At 40.3% G+C, this 19,999-nt stretch overlaps 1 protein-coding gene across 1 annotated transcript in view; it reads left to right on the top strand.

The window, feature by feature from the left end:
- LOC107324276 (amine oxidase [flavin-containing] A) overlaps positions 1-19,999 on the top strand; it is a 42,600-nt gene that overhangs the window by 2,773 nt on the left and 19,828 nt on the right. Inside the window, exons 2-4 of the mRNA XM_015884172.2 lie at positions 11,525-11,619; positions 12,801-12,938; positions 19,235-19,339. Coding sequence (XP_015739658.2) covers positions 11,525-11,619; positions 12,801-12,938; positions 19,235-19,339 — 338 coding nt within the window. The remainder of the gene's footprint in view (positions 1-11,524; positions 11,620-12,800; positions 12,939-19,234; positions 19,340-19,999) is intronic.

Genomic DNA, 19,999 nt, shown 5'->3' with positions numbered 1-19,999 from the left:
AGTTAATGCTAATTATAACATTTTATACTCAAGCATGTTAAATTGATATGTGGAGTTAAAGACTTTCCTCATATCCACGGGGAATTCATATGTATACACCTATAATATTGTTCCCATTTTCTCTTTAGAAGACTTTTTAGTGAACTGAAGGTGCTCTTCTGGTTTTAACTGATTCTCACTCTTTGGTTGTGCATTTTGATTTAGACCGTGTCATCCCTCATTTGTCAAGGACAGTAAACTGACAGTGTGTGAGCTGTATCTTATGATGATCTTGTACCTTACTACTTAGCAGGATTCAGGTTAGATAATTAGGAAACATTTCTTCTCAGTAAGAGCAGTGATGCAGTAGCACAGGCTGCCCAGGGAGGTGGTGGAATCACCATCCCTGGAGGTGTTTAAGAGCCGTGTGGATATGGCACTGAGGGACGTGGGCAGTGGGCATGATGGGGATGGGTTGGTGACTGGGCTAGATGGTCTCAGAGTTCTTTTCCAACCTCAGTGATTTTATGATTCTTTAAGTTGCTGTCATACTTGATGCACTGTCCCAGTCCTGTCTCCTCTACTTGTTCCCCAAGCTAAGTCCACAGTTACAGGGGCCTTGGGTTTCAGCTCTGTAGCCCTAGGATGGAGAACACCCCATTTCTTTGATACATGAAGTGGATTGCAAGGAGCTCCACCAACTCTCACACTCCTTAAAAACTGCATGTTAATGGCTGTACAGCCCTGAATGCTCTGGGAGTTTTTTACTGAATGCTCCGATATTTCAGCTTTTAAGATCTAGAAAATGATCCTCAGAGCTTTCTAACTAACTTAACTGGGCATATTTTCCCATGGGTAACAAAATGCCTTGTACTGACTCAAAGGCTATCTCCTTGCTGAATTTCAAGTTGCTGCTGCTAGTATTTCCAAAGTAGGAAAAAAAAAATAAAGCAGAAAATACTTGTTTTAAAAACTTTGGAAGGATGTTTGTTTCCTGAATATTTAGAAATAGTCAGCCAATTCTGACAAAGATTTTCCAGCCAAAAAGAATCAGAAGAACCACACCCTGAAAGTTCAGGATTGAATTAATATGAAGTAATCTTAAACAAAGATTGTGTAAAAGTGTGTTAAAAAAAAATAAAAAAAATCACACAGATCTAAGAAAGTGTGAGAAGAATTCCTTGAGAATAGCCCTTCTGAGAAGGACTTGCGGTCCTGGCTGATGAAGAACTGAATGCATGTACTACTTGAGCCCTTGAGAATGACTTTGGGGTCCTGGTAGACAAGAAGCTGGACATGAGCCAGCAGTGTGCACTTGCAGTCTAGAAGGCCAATGGTATCCCAGGTTCCATCAGAAGAGGATGGCCAGCAGGGTAAGGGAGGTGATTGTCCCCCTCTGCTCTGCACTTGTGAGACCCCAGCTGGAGTACTGTTTCCAAGTTTGCGGACCCCAGCACAGGAAGGATGTAGAGCTTTTGGAGAAAGTCCAGAAGAGGGCCATGAGTATGATCTGAGGGTTGGAGCACATCTCCTATAAAGGTCCTGGTAGATGAGAAGCTGAACACGAGCCAGCAGTGTGTGCTTGCAGCCCAGAAAGCCAACTGTGTTCTGGGCTGCATTAAAAGAGTGGCCAGCAGGTAGAGGGAGGTGATTCTCCCCCTCTACTCAGCTCTTTTGGGGCTCCACCCAGAGTATTGCGTCCAGGCTTGGAGCCCCCAGCAGAGGAAGGTTGTGGAGCTCTTGGAATGGGTCCAGAGGAGGGCCACTAAGATGATCAGAGGGCTGGAGCACCTCTCCTACAAAGAAAGGTTGAGGAAACTGGGCTTATTTTGCTTGGAGAAGGCTCTGAGGACACTTCATTGTGGCCTTCCAGTATTTGAAAGGAGTGTATAAACAGGAGGGAGAACAACTGTTTACAAGGGTGGACAGTGATAGGACAAGGGGGAATGATTTCAAGCTAAGACAGGAGAGATTTAGGTTAGATATTAGAAGGAAGGTTTTCACACAGAGAGTGGTGACGCACTGGAACAGGTTGCCCAAGGAGGTTGTGGATGCCCCATCCCGGAGGCATTCAAGGCCAGGCTGGATGTGGCTCTGGGCAGCCTGGTCTGGTGGTGGGTGACCCTGCATATAGCAGGGGGGTTGGAACTAGATGATGACTGTGGTCCTTTTCAACTCAGGCCATTCTATGATTCCATGATTGTATGAAGACAGACTGAAAGAGCTGGGCTTATTCAGCCTTGGAAAGAGAAGGCTACAGGCAGACCTTACTGGGGCCTTCCAGTATTTAAAAGGAGTTTATAAACACGAGGAAAATCAACTTTTTACAAGGGTAGATAGTGACAGGACAAGGGGGAATGGTTTTAAACTAAAGGAGGGAAGATTTAGATTAGATGTCAGGGAAAGTTTTTTACTGAGGAAGTGGAGAGGTGCTGGCGTAGGCTGCCCAGAGAGGTTGTGGATGCCCCCCATCCCTGGAGATGTTCAAGGTCAGATTGCATGGGGCCCTGAGCAATCTGTTCTAGTGCTTGAACTAGAGGTTGGTGACTCTGCCTGTGGCAGGGGGATAGGAACCTGATGTTCCTTGAGGTCCCTTCCAAGCCAAGCTATTCTATTATTTTTATGATAAATAAACATTGGGGAAAGAAAGATGTGAGCAAAATTTCCCAACTTTTTCACTAGGAAGTTTGGAGTGTATTTATGTGCTGCTCTCAGTTTATGTATGAAATTTAAGACATTGGAAGCCCAGTTTGTCAAACATATGGGTAATTAAGGCTGATTATATACATAATGCAGAACAGATGCATCAGATATGGACAAATACAGCCAAAAGCATGCAAGTCAAAGGGAACCTGTGTGCAAATATTCTGGAAGAATTTTCAGCACATTGCATTACAAGAACAAAGCACAAGGGAAACACTGCCACAATTGAAACTTGCACTGAGGATTGTCATTCTTTGACACAGACAGTTCTTATTTCCAAATAAAAACATGTTTGTTCCTAGCTAGAAACAAGGAGCTCTCATGGCTGAAGAAAACAGATGCTTAGATTTGCCAGCCACATGAAGGAATCAGCAGTGTTTTCTGTTGCATTTATAGAGTCCAAGGGCCATGAATCGGAATGGAACTTGAAATGTAAAAAATACTAGTAATTAGCCTTTATATTGAAATAAAGCATATGATATTCTATGTGATTGGTTTTATTATCCCTTCCGTGGAACAATACTTTGCTCCATGATTTGCGATCAAGAACTCCATTTACTTGAGCTACCTACGCGTTGACTGTGGACTTGGACTGAAATACTGTATAATGAGGAGATGCAGATTTTTCCTTTCTTGCTATATTGGCAGCACAGTTTACGTTGTATACTGCTCAGATTGTTTTGACAGCATACCAACCTGCTTGTGGGTGGTGGTGTCAGATAAACTGTCAAACACACAGTTACTGGTAGAAGATAAAAATCAGTTGCACCTGTGTAAATCTGGAATAGTTTTCTGTAGTTCTTTTTTCTAGTGCTACCTGCAGAATGTGTCCAGAATACCCTGGAAGAATGCAGTATCTGCCTCCTAAAACATGGCCTGTACTTCTCTTTTTACATGTGACCTGTGCTGGGCTCTGGCAACATGATTAGTTCCTGCTTTCTTTCTGTATCCAACAGAAAAGACAGCAGTCAGCGATAATATTGTCATTTGGAGCAAGACATTCTTGTAAGCCACGTTTTTGGATGGAGGAGTAAATGTTGTACAAAGCTCTCTGCTCCCCATCTACTGTTATCAAGCTGAATGTCATTAGGTGAAGAATTTCCTGCAGGAACAGAACAGTGGACCACTCTCCCCCAGTAAAAAAGTGTTAAAGGCCTTATGTACAATGCCTACAAATAAGCAAAAAATATGAATTTCCATTTGCCTCTTTCTTAATTATATGTTCTTATGTTCTACTACCACAGATACAAGATCTTTTGACTGTGGGGCATGTTTGTTTTTTTGTGAAGACACGCCTTTGTGTTATGCTCACTGCAAGATATTTAGTATTGGCCAAAACACAGTTGGGATGCCAAGTATGGAAATATTAGAGTGGTGGTGTGCTGGCAGAGTTGCCCAGAGAAGCTGTGGTGCCCCATCCCTGGAGGCGCTCAAGGCCAGGCTGGATGGGGCCCTGGGCAGCCTGAGCTGGTGGGGTCAGCCCTGCCCATGGCAGGGGTTGGGGTGGGTGGGCTTTGAGCTCCCTTCCAATGTAAGACATTCTGTGATTGCAAGATTCTATTTTCTTTGTCTTTCATCACATTCTTCATGTGGTTTTCTATAGCAAATGCGTCATTTATAAACTTCACCTAACGCAGGTGGTAACCTGACTGATCACATATGTTTCTGTTACTGAATGAAGCATGTGCTCCTTTGGTTTCTGGTAAAAATATCAGATAAAATAGTATATACAGCAGTGTGATTCATTGATTAGCAAAATCAGTGTTCCTAGAAGCATGCTATAAATCTATGGTTAATCTCTGGAAAGCAAGTTTTGCACCACAGTCCAGGCTTAGCTGCAAATTGTTGAAAGGTGGCAAAGAATATTCCCTTTAGCTCAGTTGTTCTACAGTCTTAAGAGCGCTATTAACTCTGGCAAGCAAAAGAAACAGCCAAGTTGTAAGGGCATACATCAAAATATAGTAGCATAATGAACATAAGGATTGGACAGGCATTGTGTCCCTCCATGGAATACCAGTGCTGACATTTTCAATATTTATGGTAATTATATCATTGATGGTTTTGCAGCATTTTTTTTTTTCTTCACAGATTTATTTACCTGACAATTGCTGTTTAACTGATAGAAATCTATTCTGTCTGCTGGTGCTTGAGCACCATAGATGTTTCCATAAACTAGGTGCTATCAAACTACAAACATATTCACAGGTAAGGAGAAGTAGAATGCTCCTTTGTGAAGTCCATGCTAGTTAACCTTTTTCTGCCTCTGTTTTTGGGGCATAGAGGAAGTTGTACCAGGGAGTGATGTTTACTGCAGACACATTTAGAACTTGGAAATTGCATGGGTATGTACGTAGGAGTGGAATTGTCCTCTGAGTACAATTCCCTCTTCTTCATGTGCACTGTGTTTCTGTTAACATTAACCATGAGAAACTGTCTTTGTACCCTCCAGGACACAGTTTGCAACTGTTTGAAGTGTCTGGACAGTAGCGCCATTGAAACTAGCGAGAGTGGCTTGCTCTGAGTTAAGCAGTGTACTCTGTGACAGAAAATACTTGTTCCTTTATGGTGTAAATCTGAAGTGAATCAACTAGATTATGTTTGATGGACGTTGAGGGGGAGAAATTATATATATGAAAATCTTCTATCTGAAAAAGAAAATGCAGAAGTGCACCCTCATCCCCAGTGCCAATTGCACAACAGGGACAATGAAAAAGCTTGCAGAAAGACCAAATGCAGCCTCCGGCAAACAGGAAGCTGAGCAGTAGTATTCTGGTGTTAGGCAATGCTGAAAGGAGAAATAAATACAGGCATGTGATCAGCGCTGTGTATTCTTACTGTTCTGTGCAAATTTAAGGGAGTATAATTTAATTAATAAGATCTTTTATGCAGTTTCAGTGGCAATTTTAGATCAGACAGACCTGTAGTATGGAAACAGTACCTTCATTATCAGCCTTCTGTGTGTTGCTGTCCGTTAGTGATTTCCCTGGAGTCAGTCTGATGCAATTGAGTACATTTTGCCTTTATTTTAAAACTCAAGGTGCACCAAGAGATTGCAATGAAAGCAAAATCCTGTGGGGAAGAAAGACAATGAAGAGAAAGGAAGGGAGAGTTTACTCTGTAATCATGATAGAAATGTTTTGCATCTGTTATTGGCAGGTTCATGTTAACTTGGCAAAGTGGCTTTGGGTTGAATAACGAGACATAATTCTTAGGTGGCTGTTGCCAGATTTAATTACTCAATTGTATCTTGAAAAAATTAGGCTTTTCGTCAGCAGAACAGAAACAACAATCTCAGTGTTAGCATGCTGTTACAGTGGAACTTTAATGAGGATGTATTGACAATCGCTTTACTTTACTGATGTAAATTACAATAATGAGCAGAAAAGTCTAAAAATTATTCCACTGTTAATATAAGGAAAATGTTAAGTCTTTCCATAATGATTTTGTCCTTAAATTATTCAATTATAGCTTGCTAGAACACCACAACAGTGAGCTTGTAGCCTTTCACAGAATGTAACAATCTCACTTATGTATAGAAGGGTAATGAAGAAAGATTTCAAGAAGGAATGTTGTATTAAGTTGTTTTTTGTAAACTTTCACCCCACCACTGGTTGCATAAAAAGCAAATACACTTTGTGTAAGAAACCAGCAAATAAACAATACATCCAGAAAAACAGCAGACAGTTGCCTTTTCCATGGTAACAGTTAATTTTCTCTTTGTTTTGAAGTGCTTGATGTGACACAGTTTGGCCTCTGTTTGAAAGGTTAAAAGTCCCTGAAAAATCAGGCTTCTCTAATACATTGAAATGTCTCATGTACTTACCAGTGCTTTTCAGACTTCATGCCCATAGTATGATTTTTTTTCACCAGATATCTTAGTATCTAGAGACAGCAAGGCTGTGCTGTAGTATAACTTCACAGTCACTCTGGCTGTAACTAACCAAAGTAGAGTTCATGGCAAGTGTGCATGACTTGTAATTAGGAAGATGGTGCCTGGTGAGGGACATGCAGCTGTGGTTTGCAGAATATTTGTGACAGAGGGGAGTATCCACAGCTCCTGTTGGGGTCAGCCTCTTCTCCCAAGTAACAGTGAAGGACAAGAGGTAATGGCATTAAATTGCATCAAGAGAGGTTCCAGTTGGATATTAGAGAGAATTTCTTCTCAGTAAGAGCAGTGATGCAATGGCACAGGCTGCCCAGGAAGGTGGTGAAGTCCCTGTCCCTGGAGGTGTTCCAGAGCCATGTGGATGTGGCACTGAGGGACGTGGGCACTGGGCATGGTGGGGATGGGCTGGTCACTGGACTAGATGGTCTTAGAGGTCTTTTCTAACCTTAATGAGTCTAAGATTCTATCATTCATGCATAGTACAGGTGAGCTGGTTTTCAGTTTAAATATCTAGTGTTTACCCAAATGATGCAAGTTATCTGAAGAGAAGGGAGGGAGATCCAAAACTTTTAGACTCAGCGTTGTGATGGTCAGAACTGTTCTCTGCCTGGCTTGGTGATGTTTTCATGACTTTAGATTGCCCCCACTTCCTTTTATTGGGGATATTGCCTTCATATATTTTGCAAATGCTCGACATCCATTTTGTTAGAAGTGCTGTCTCTAGGACAGATGCTGGTAATTTTTGCCTCCTATCATGGCACATCAAGGAATCTGTTTAGTAAGCTGGATTTACAGAGTAAATATTTTGAAAAGTAGAATTACTCTTCATGTGTCCAATAAAGTAGCATCTTTTAATTATTGTGGGTTTTTTGTTTGTTTGTTTTTTATCTCACACCATTTGTGTTACAGAACTCTATCTACTTGGATGCCCTGTATCAATCCTTATAATTAGGCAACTTGGAATTATTCTCATTAAGGTTTCCCATATAAATGCTAACCTATTTCATAGGGGAACACTTCCCACATTATGTTGCTCTGGTGAAAGTCAAGCTGAAGTCTCTTAAGTCTCAGCCTCAGAATCTATCTATAGGGAGGAACTTTTCTCTCCTGTGAGGTACAGGCATGCTGTGTATTATTCCTATAGAATCTTAGATTCACAGAATCCTTAGAGTTGAAAGGGACATTTATAGGTCATCTGTTCCAACTCCCCTGCAATTAACAGGGACATCCACAGCTGGATCAGATTGCCCAGAGCCTGGTCCAGCCTGGCCTTAAAAGTCTCCAGGGATGGTGCATCGAGCACATCTCTGGGCAGCCTGTCCAAATGCTTCACCACTCTCATTGTAAAAGACCTTTTCCTTCTATCTAAACTAAATCTACCCTCTTTAAGCCTGAAACCATTTCTCCTTGTTCTATCACAACAGACCCTGCTAAAGGGTCTGTCCCCTTTTTTCCTATAGCTCCCCTTTAGCTACTGAAAGGCTGATTTTCCTTCAGACTACATTCAGAATCCAGTATTGTTCTCTGTTTCATCCACGGTGTGTGCTTGATAGTCTGCAGATTGGCATAAAATCATCTTAAATTCTTTTTCTTTTATTTTTTTCTTTTTCTTTTCCTTTTTTTTTCTTTTTTTTTTAAACTGTATCCAGTGTTTTGATGCACTTGAAACCACTTTGCTTGATATCATTATGACAATTTTCTGAAATGAAAGCAGCAGCAGTATGATCTGTGACCGCAGCAATTCTAGGCCCTTAACAGCACTGCAGAATCAATCGGGGAAGCGCTTTCTTGTGTGGTGTCTTCAGACACAGAGAGCCTGGTATGAGATTGCCATAGAAACCCTTGTGGAGGATGTATAAGTCATCCGGCTTTGTTTATTCTGATCTAATAACAAGTGAATTTCTCCAGCCAGATACTTCAAATGAGGCATGGTTTTGGCAGGCTCTTTTCATCTTTCTGAGGCAGATAGTATTTTGTACTCACAGAGCGTATGGAGGGAGTATGGCCAGCTATTTGGGGTCCTTTGCAGCTTTATCTCTAGGCCAAACTCAGAGGCTGTGGAGGAGCCAACCAGCACAACACCAGTCTTGGGTACTGGAAGCCATGTTGATGATGGAAGGAATCACAGAATGAGGTAAAAGTCTCCAAGCACAGTGCAATGAAAAGCTGTGAAATAGCACCCGCTGCAGTCACAGGAAGGGCCCTATGTGTGCTCATCAGGGCATAGGTCTTCAGCTTAGGAGGAAGACACTCAGGTAGAGTGGCAGTGATAGAAATATCTGTGCTACTGATGTACAGGCATTCACAGGTGTATCATGAAATGTCTTGCTTGAGTCCCAGCTGTGGCCTGGGAGGTCGTAGCCCACTGCTTGGCATGGCCTGGTGTGTCATGCTTGCAGGACAAGTTGGATACTGTGGCTGGTTTCAGAGCAGTGTGTGGTGAGGGGGCATGGCAATCTCTTTTGTGGCCAATAAGCCTATGTCTCAAAAAGCACACAGTCTTTGTGACCCTTGGTGTTCTTGAGACGTGCATATGGAATCACCTCTGTGTTGTGCACTTCAATTCAAACCAGAAAGGAGCTGAAGAGTTGAGTTCAGTAGCTACATGCAGATATTCTCTGCATGTGAGTGTTGTTGCTAGCCCTCCATTCTCAAAGGAAATTGTTATCTTTGCTTCAAACAAACATATGCACGGTCACAACCTTCAATCAGCATATTTTGTCTTCTCCCCAGCCTCTATCCCTACCTACCTTTTGTGCTGGTTTTATTCTGTTAAGAGAGCAAAACTATTTTAATCTGGGATTGTTGTATTTACTATTATTTATTTTATGCATATTTTTATATTTTTATATTTGACCTTTTGAGTCTAATCTTCAGCTTTTAATCTTAGGGATGTAAAACTATCACCACCTCTGCTTATGCTGTGTCATTGGCTTTTCAAGTTTTGCAAACCTGAATTTACAAATTGGTACTGTTTTTGATTCTCAGTCAGGCTCTCTGCCAACTGCCATTAAGTTATCATTATCCGAGTGTATCTCTTGTAGCTCTGAAGCTGGGTTTTTGTTGTTGTTTTTTTGTTTTGTTTTGTTTTTTTGCATCGGTTTGCAGTGACTCTTGGGTTTACAATAACAAATCTAAAAATCTGTTTGGCTGGAGTGCAAGATTGACAAATAAGCAGGATAGAGAACGTTGGTCGTATTACCATGCGTTGTCCATCTTTTAGCTGCTTTTGCTTATTAGGACACATGATATAATTAAGGTATGAATCAACATTCAAGTTAACTTCCAACCTAATTCACTGAAACCATTATTCTTCCTAAAGAGCTGTAGCATGGTTATTGCTGTTGTATACAGCATGAAATAAGAGACAAGGTTGTCAGTCTTTGATACTAATGAGGTTATCAGGTTTGCACACAGTCATTTTTTTCATACCTAGACCAGATTTTCTGCCATTTTATGTTCCTATGCATGTTTTCAAAAGAGATGTAACTATCCAATATCTATGCATCCCATACACATAGACCTTATTGTAAAAGAATTACCATTCGTGCCTGAGTGTCTAATTCATAAAGAATATATAAATCCAACTTTCTATTTTATGTGTTTAGGAAATCCACATTTTTGTGACAGTAACCAATATGAATATTTGAAAAATCATTCTTCCAAATATTAAAATATTTATCTATAAGAAAATGCTGCAGTTTGTGTTTCCAACACTGAAGACTTATGTTGCCTATGTTTATGCTGAGGATGGAAACACTATCAGCAAAAGGGCTTAATAATGAACAATAACTATAGTTAACTATCTTGTCTGTAGTCTCTCATGCAGGAAAAGCTACTGAAAAAAAACAATATATCAGTTTGTAAGATGTTCACTTCTACTGATAATTTTTTTGTCAGTGTAAGACATTTGAACTTCCTCTCCTTGTTTCCAGTAAATTGTGTTCCACTATCATATTAAAAGATCACATGTGCAGAAGTTTATGGGCTGTTCTATATTGTCCTCAGAATAAATGAGTATTCTTGGCACTGCTCAGAACCTTAGAGTGATTCCTCTCATCTGACCTTTTAAGACTTACATTCTTTGTGGGCTCACAAACGGTTGCTTTTAATCAAATTTTGAAGCAGTGTAATAAACATGAATATAATATTATTATTCCTTACTACAGGGTATCTTAGAAGTTCTGATCAATAAGTCTGGCTTTTGTATACTTAAGGAGGGGAAACAACTCCTGAGGAACAATGCTTCAGTGCCAAATTGCCCTGCAGGACAATAGGATAATCTGATTTCAGAAGCTCATGATTGTTTTTAACAATTTCATTTCTCATTTGTAAAAAGTGAAGAGGACTTCTGTCCTGTTGAATTTTTGGTTTTCTGTAGTGAATCTATCACAAAATCCTATAATTAGATAATTTTGGCTGAGACAGTAATACCTTTTATAAAGTATCTACATACAGGCTATTTGATTGTCATGATCAGGCTCTGTTGTTTAAAATTAATCTTGACAGTGAAGCAGACTCTAATTCTGTACAGAAGAGAGGACAGGGGACAGCAGCAGAGTGGAGAGCTGGGTGAGAGAAATGTGCTTGGACATATCTATTTGGCATATTGTTATTCCTATCACCCTAGCCACGTCTTTCCCTTTCAATGCACTACACAAAAGAAAAATGAGATGCAAGCCCATAATAACAGAGGTTAATTTCTTTAAAAAGCCAAAAATTCTAACCCAGAGGAGGCAAATTAAATCTGTGCAATGTTGTTTATGCAGTTGCTTATAATATGCAATTAAGCAGCAGTCAGGTGATTTCTGTGATAAGACACCGTGAAAAGTTTCATAATTCTTGAAGGAATTTTTGAAAACATAGTTCCTGACTATGAAGCCTTGATTCAGTTTTGGACCACTGTGATTAATAGTTGCCACTTGGTTTACAGCACACTATCTCTTTTTTTTGTAGGCTTGTCAGCTGCCAAGTTGCTGCATGAGTTTGGGCTCAATGTGGTGGTGCTTGAAGCCCGGGACAGAGTTGGAGGAAGGACATTCACCATCAGGGTAAGTGCTTTGTAAAGTTTGTAACTCAGTGATTCTGTGATTATAGAGAGAAACCATCATCTGAGACTGTGAATGTCAAAATGTTTCTCATCCCATTCCCCTCTCACTTTGCAAACTGTAGCAGGCATGATGGCTATGTGGGAAGCAGCCTGAGCAGGGCCAGACATCACTTGAGCATGGGCATATGTTTTAGCATGGCTTAACATTATCCTGCTTTTAAAAATCAACTGCATCATCTTGGTTGTTACTGAAAGGAAAATGAAAGAAATGATGAGTCACCTGAGGCACAGGGTAATGTAATACAGATGTTAACTCTGCCTCCAAGTCTAAAAATGGGAGAGATTTAAATTAGGTCAGATGCCATTGCTTGGGAAACAGTGGTAAACAGTGGTGTTTCAGTAGAAATAACTGTACATGAAACATAAACAGCATCCCTCTGTAATACTGAAAATGTCTGGCTTCAAATGCTCGCTATAAACAGCATTAAAAATTTAACTGTCTTAAGTGTTACTGTCTTGGAAAATCAGCCTGCTTGTAACAGCATGTATATTAAACTTGTTGCTTTCTGTCTGCTTCCCAAGTGAGCATGATGCTGGTCTGAGTGTTGTGTGCTGGGTGCCTTTGCTGGTAGGCATGGCTAGATACTGATAGCCAAGGTACAGTGGGGTAGATCTGTGGAGTGTTATGCTGCAAAGAAGCTTACATCCTTTGAATACTGCACTGCAGTGCTCAGCATCTACGGCATTAAATGCAAGCAGGTATCTGCAGAGAGAGAGAGGGAAAACAAACAAACAAATAAACAAACACAAACCTTTTGCAATGGCAAGTAAAGCATTAGTAGTTCTGAGAGAGTGAGGTTAGACTTCTTACCAAGGTATTTAGTTGGATATTTCTTTATATTTTCATGCCTTTTGTGTAGACAAAAAGCTAATACGGAAAGCCATAGTGAAATTTAAACAAATTAAGCTGTGTTGAACATATGTGTGGTAATGACACTAATCTTTTGTGTGTCTGTCATTACAGGGCTCAGTATTGCTTATGTTAGTATGCCTTGCCTCCTCTTCATATAGTTGCAGTGCTATGTAGTTCTATTCAGTATGGAATATTTTTTCCTGATTACAGGTGTTGGTACTGAGGAGTTTCCTACAGCATTTTGATTCCTGTATTCTTTCTTTTGGCAGAACAAGGAAGTTAATTACGTAGATGTTGGTGGAGCATATGTGGGACCTACACAAAATCGTATTCTCCGGCTGGCAAAAGAGCTGGGTATTGAGACCTATAAAGTGAATGTAGATGGCTATTTCATCCATTATAAGTGGGTAAGTATTACACCTTTCATGTTCAGATACTTGAAGATAACATTGAATTTTGGAAACTGCTGCAGTCATTCAAGGGGTTTCATTTAAAGCTTGCCCTTGGGAATCCCATGAGCACCTGTTTGAAGTGTTGTTACCCTCCTTTAACTTTCTCGCATTTAGATCAATGATTCTTGTTTTCTTTTGAAAAGGCCTCAAAAAAATTAGACATGTGGCATTCTAAAAATTTGGGATATATTCAGCACCTTATTATCTTTTCACACATTCTCTAATGAATTGTTGCCTGAAAATTCTCTTTCTGAAATACAAGCCCAGTTCAATACTGGAAAAAAGAATAATGCTATTAGATAATATTGAATAATGATATTAAACAACAGTATTATGGGACTAGCCTTGGAGTATTGTCATGTATTTGGCCCACTTAAATAGTTAGCTTCATGTAAGATCTCTCCCAGTCCCTTAGAGTAGGATTCATCTTACTTAAAATTGGATGTCTAGAAATTGTACACTTGCTGAGGTCTTCTGGCTCTTGGTGAGGAACAGGCAGTTCCCAGGCTCAACATAAACACTGTGTCTGAGATTTGAGATGGAGGGTGTTTGAATGACTCCTTCTGGTTAGGTATGGTTATATGAATGAAGTGAACTGAAATGAAAACTATCTTTAGAGTAGTTTATCCGCTCTTGTCTTACTTTAGCCCACCAGTTTTTTACACAGGTCCTGCTCAGGACCAGTACAGAGGGAGGGAGGTAGAGAGAGAGACAAAGGTATAAGGTATGAAGTGTTCATCTTAGTAACTCACAAGTTAGTTTCCATTATTTATTTATTTTTAATATCTTTTTGCTTTGGTAACTTCCCAGACATTGGCAGAACAAGGCTTGAAGCCTGTATGAAGCAGAATTGACCTGCTTGATAGAGGCAAATCTATGTGGAGGATCCTTAACTGATTCGATTTTTATTATCTTCCTGCTTTTTCTTCCTAGTATTAAAGCAATAAGCTCATGCTGGAAAGTTTAATGGCCTCCTTCAGTAGATTCTCCTTACTAGAGAGATTCATGCCATGCTCATAAAGTAGACACTCCACTCAAAATATTAACTGCACCACCTGGTGTAAAGTTGACATAGCTCCATGGCAAGAAAAATGGGACTGATTTTACCAGCTATATGTTTGGCCCACTGTATTTAATTTAAGCACACATGTGGAACTCTTTGCTTCTTAAAAGGCACTTATCTTGTGTGTGTTAAATAAAAGGCTCTAACAGGTTTCATGAATTTGAGTCCTTAATCCATTTTGACACTGAAGATACAGCTTTTTCTGTCCCTTATCACATTATGCATGTCCTTGCTAATGACCAAGTAATTTTGTAAGTTTTCTTTGAAGTGGAATCATGTTCCTAAGCAAGAGGTAGAATTATGAGCTGCTAGTTGGATCACAGGCTCTGGGTCAGTTCTAGATTGGGCACTGTGGTCACACCAAGCAAACCAAGGTTCCCAAGAGAGGCGTAGCTGTTGTTGAACAGGAGGACAGCAAAGAGAATCTGAGGTCTCCCCGTGTGGAAAGACTTAAACACTGAATAAATAATAATGTGCTTTTCCTCCAGTGGGTCTCATTACTCACACAACCTCTTCCCATGAGTTGCAGGCTTTTTGTTTTCTTTCCCTAACGTTTTTCACTGCTTTTTTTTCCTTCCTTGAGAGCTCATGTAGTCACTGTGTCCTTTGTTTCAGGGATTTGTTATTGAACTATCTCTACATCCTATTTCTGCTTGAAACTTTTTGAAAACAAACTGTGCATTCCAGTCTGTTGGCTAGATTGATGAGTGCTCAGTGATCTTAGGGCTTGTTTTTTTTTATCTACCATGCACTTACAGTGAGTGTTCCTGGTAGGGATTGGGATTTGTGCTTTCTTTACTGTAGGTGTATGTCTCATATTCATCAGAGGTGCTTAGGGAACCCAAAGTAGTATTTCATTGATGATAAAAATTGTACTGCTGCAAAAATGAATTGACATTAGAGAATATTGCCCCTGAAATTCAATATTAATCTAAAAGAGGAATGTGTTCAGCTTCTTGAATACTGCCAGCTGTGGGCCAGCTGCCCTTTGAGTTTGAGGAGTCTGACTGAAGTCTTTTCCCCTTGCATCTCATCTACTGTTTCTGTCCATTAATAGCTGTTGAGGAGCACGGGAGGCAATATCAGACAGGAGGAGATCTTCCTAAGGGCCTATCTCTGGACTCTACAGTTTTGTTAGAGGTGAGAGGAAGAGTTGTGTTGAGGAAAGGCCAAACATTTCTTTAGATGTAGTTCTGACAGTCATTCGTTTAATTATATCTGATCCCCCTCATGCCCAGATGAAAAGCTTTTTGGCTGTTTGTTTACCACAGTGGTCGGTTCAGTTTCACTCCTTCTTCAGGTTTCCAGGATACAGCTTGGGCTGGGTTAGGGAAAAGTAGGAAAGTGATTTATCCAGAAGGGGAAGCTGCCAAGGGAAAGTGGAAATTCCCCCGAGGGATTTCATGAACTGCTCAGCTCTGGATGGAATTTTTCCAGTATGTTTGTGGAAAAATCCCACATGCTAGATGCTTTAGAAACTGCATTGCTTGGTGTGTGGGGGGTTGCTTTGTAGTCATGGTTTGTTTGAAATTCCAAAACTGTAATTATAGTTTATCTTTTCTTTTATATACTCATTCACTCCCATCAGTTAGCATGGTAACATGAACTGCTTTGATATCAATCAGAAACTTGCTTGTATCCTGTCACTGAAAATCTGTAACTTCTGGGCATAGGTTTTGTTGCCAGACTTTCTTTCCATCCAGATTGCTCCATGGCTGCTTTCCCATAGTTCATAAGGAGCACTTTTTTGATTAAGAAAAGGCAGATGTGCTGAGGTTCTCTCTTTCCAGAAGGGGAAGATAGCTTTGCTTTTTTTACAGAGGTCCTTGAAGGCTGCTGTGCTCTATTTTCACCTTCTTTTTATCAGAAGACCTTAGAATGTAAAGGCATTCATGCTTTGGTATAGTATTAACCTTCTCATATGACAGCAGTCCTCTAGGTGCCTGGTTGCAGCACTCAGCTCCTCCTGACAGCAATAAATAAAGACTGGTTTTGCTTATTTGTTTGCTTACCATTTTCAGAGCAAGATAACCCGTGACAAAAAAATGAGCTTTTTTTTTTTTTTTTTTTTTAATCCAGTGCTTCACATTCACCATTCTAGTCTTCTCTTTCCTTCATCTAGCTTTAAGATTGAGATTAGCATTGCCACAGTATATCTGTATATCTGCAGTCCAGCCATGAGAATCAAAGGTAGCCCCAGGTACTGGAGAGCTTGCTAGGTAAAACCTGCTGGAGGTATTTATAAGGAAGGGGTGCACAACAGAGGGCTCATACCTTAGGGAGCTGCTGCTACAGCTGTGCATGGTGTATATGGCCCAGCAACAATAGTTTTGTTCTTGGAGCGCAATAAATGTTTCTTCTGTGGTTCTGACACACAGATGGTCTCAGAGCAGGGGGTAGGAGCCAGGCTTTTGCCACAAGCTGGCAAAAACCAAGGTACTTGTGGATGATAGTTGTATATAACTTTGTTTTTCAAAGTAATTTGATTTTTTCACTCCTTCATAAACATAAAGAAACCACTGATATTTAAATATTCCATTTATTTCATAGATATCATCAACGGTCTTAGTAGTTAAGAAGCCTTTAAGGTTGTAGAAGACTGTCTAGACTAGACTACCATCTAGTCCAGCCATCCACCTATCACCACGATACCCACTAAACAGTGTTCCTAAGCAAAATTGTCCATTCTTGGGGTGGTGTCATCACTTAGGCTGTATTCCCGTAGCAGTGGCTACAGGCTGTGGCTTAACCCTGGGCAGAGAGAAGTCAGATTTTGGAGGGCACAGCATCTTTCTGAGGCTTTCTTGCTAGTCATGGAACTACAGTGCCTGGGGATATAATTTCTTTGGATTGATGTGGAATAACTAATCCAGGCAGGCAGCAGGACACAACTCTGAGGTCTGCAGGAAAGTATTCAACATGCCAGGATATGGAAAAAAGAACTGGATAAACTCCGTGAGGCGATCAAGCAACCTTGTGTTAGCATGGGAACAAAGCCAGGAGGCTGTTTGTCTTTCAGTTAAGAAAACAGTAGTTCCCAAAATAATCTACCCAGAACACTATAAACTTGTTTAAAAATGGACTCCTTCAGGATCTTGGCTGTTCGCAGTGACCTTCTCTGTGAAGCATGCAGCCAGAGCTCCTGTGCCTTGCAGGGAGACAGTATTAAAAACCAATGAATAATTCACGAACCTCATGCCATTGGGGCTGGATTAGTCCCTGCTATGGTGGAAAGTCTGTGAACAAAGAGATCTGGCTCTCTGTCTAGTGGACAATGGGAATTTCTCTCCTGGAACTTAGAAGAATCAGGCTTTTGTCCAATTGGTCCTGACCTGTTACAGTTCCAGACCCTTGCACAAGGAGTTAGTTAGTGAGCCTGTGTACTGTTTCAGGCTCTATAAATTCTATCTCAGCCCCTTCCAGGTCAGTTGGTATTGCATTTTTTCAGGTTTTCCTCCCCTTGTCTTGAATCTTACTAGAATTAGGAGTTTTGCATGCAAAAGAGAACAGAAAATAACACTGATTTAGGCAATATTCATTGTCATTTGGCAGTTGGTAGTTCTGAGGGGGTTAAAATACGCTTTTCCATTGGTCTTCTTGGGCTTTGCCATTGACCAAAGATGTGGGACTATTTTAAGATCAGTAAAAGCATTACTGCTTTGCATAAAGATTACCGTGCTTGATAGAGCATAAATTTGTTACAGTAGAAGCTATAGCATGCAGTTGGGCATACAAATGGGATACATTTTTTTGGTCCATTTTTCTGCGTCTGAACATGCGGTAAGGAATAGGCTGCCCAGAGAAGCTGTGGTGCCCCATCCTTGAAGATTCTCAAGGCCAGGATGGATGGGGCAGGTGGGGGGCAGCCCTGCCCATGGCGCGTGTTGGGGTGGGAGGGCTTTATATTTAAATACTGCTCAGGGAAATGGAAGGAAACATTCCCTCACTGGTAGTTTCTAGGAGCATTTTCACTGTTCTGGCAGCAGTAGTAGTTATGCACACGCACACCTTGAGAAGGCTGGAGCAATTTCCCTATCCAACTTGTACATACCCAGTCCTCCCCATGACTTGGTCTCCTGCCCAAATACTTCTCTTTCTGCTGTTGCACCTGCTCTGGGGATGGCTTTTCTTACTACTTTTCTGAAGTCTGAAAGTTCAGTATGCTCTCCAAGTTTCATCTTGAGCCATTTGTTTTTGTTAAGATCTTTGCAAAGAAATGGTCTGAAAGATATCAGAAATCTGCACACAGTTATCAGTGGGAAAGACTTTGGTGGGTTGGCATGGCATATGCATTGCACAAGAAGCATGTCAAACACAGCATAGCACCACAGCTCCTACGTGCCATGGTCCAACATGTCCCTGCATCCTGCCATGTGACCTGTGCAAACTTTTGACACACCTGGAAAAGCAAATATTTAAAAGTTCTGGTGGGACATTTGCACTTGAGTTACATGGGAGATGGTTCAAAGTAATTTAATAAGAGAAAATGCTGCCTCCTCATCCAATCCTCTTTCAGATTAATATTATCAGAAAGAACCAGCTGCTGTTAGATTGTTTTGCTTATCTTTATATCACAGAATTATCTGTAAATGGTCTGTATTCCTTTTGCAGCTGTGTATCTTGAGCATTGTAAGTACTGATACCATTTTTGCAAGTGGGCAGTTTTTCTTTCTGCAGCCTACATCTTCCTTTTTGGCAAAATAATTTTTGGGGGTATATTTTTCTCTCTAGATACTTGGAATAATAAAGAGATGTTTACTTTATAGAGGTGAGTTGCATCATAAAGGCACTTAGATAATTAGAAAGTTTAAAATATGTACAGTTTTAAACCCATGGAAATTGTCCAGCAGGCAGGTAAGCATTAGATATATTGGTACGTGGTAATGAACAATGAGTAAGAACATATCACCTCCTTGACCAATGCCTGAGTCTCCATAGACTTGAATTTGACAATCTGTCCAGGCCAAATTAAAAAACAACAGCTGTAATATCAGCCCAACTTTTTTTGTTCTTTTTGTTCATACTTAGTTTTATGTATTCTATTGTTAACACCTTTGTGTCGGAAAAAATATAGTAAGTTAGGGGCCAAAAGTTTGACTAAGTGATTTGGGAATTCTGTGTTCTTGATTAATGTTGATAGGCTTTTTTAATGTTTCTGTTACTTATGTTGCTTATAATCTTGTTTTAGGGAAAGTCACGTCAATTCACGAGTCTTAACCCTCCAACATGGAATCCCTTCGTGTATCTGGATTACAATAACTTCTGGAGGACCATGGACAAGATGGGAAAGGAGGTAGGCTTTGTTAATTCTACCTGTATACTGTAGTGCCTATGTCATCATAAGAAAATCTGTTTAGTTTGTATTTTTCTTCTCTGGCAGACTTTTTATTGCTTCTTTATATATATTAAAACAAACAAACAACAACAACAACAAAACAATAACTCATCAGGAAAGATATCTAGATTAGCTATAAGCTATGGCAAGGCTTTCTCACCAAGAAGATAGAAAAAGATTTGATTGTCTAAGAGATCTGAAAAAAAATTTATGTACTTTCAATGTATGTACTTAATGTTTGTACTTTTTCATGTCAGGGAAAAGCACTATTCAAACTATACAAACTATGGGGGATGAGAATTACAACTGAAGGTCTTCCTGCGTACAAAAAAGTATCCCTTGGAGAGTCATGCTGTTTTTCAAATATTTATTAGCCGCTTTATGGTCTAGTTACAATCCAGGGGCCCTGCCATACAATAGCCTACGAGCATAGTGTGTAGTTGAACAGTTATGGTGGTCAGGTAAATTCTCCAGTGACTGGAATAAAGGCAATGTCATCCATTTTTAAGAAGGGTAGAAAGGACCACCCAGGGAACTACCGAACTGTCAGCCTCACCTTTGTGCTGAGGAAAGTCATAGAACAGGTCCTTCTGGAAACTATGCTAAGGAATAGAAGAG

Source organism: Coturnix japonica, chromosome 1 (genome assembly GCF_001577835.2).
Source record: "Coturnix japonica isolate 7356 chromosome 1, Coturnix japonica 2.1, whole genome shotgun sequence".
Taxonomy (NCBI): domain Eukaryota; kingdom Metazoa; phylum Chordata; class Aves; order Galliformes; family Phasianidae; genus Coturnix; species Coturnix japonica.
This window is presented reverse-complemented; position numbering and strand designations above follow the sequence as displayed.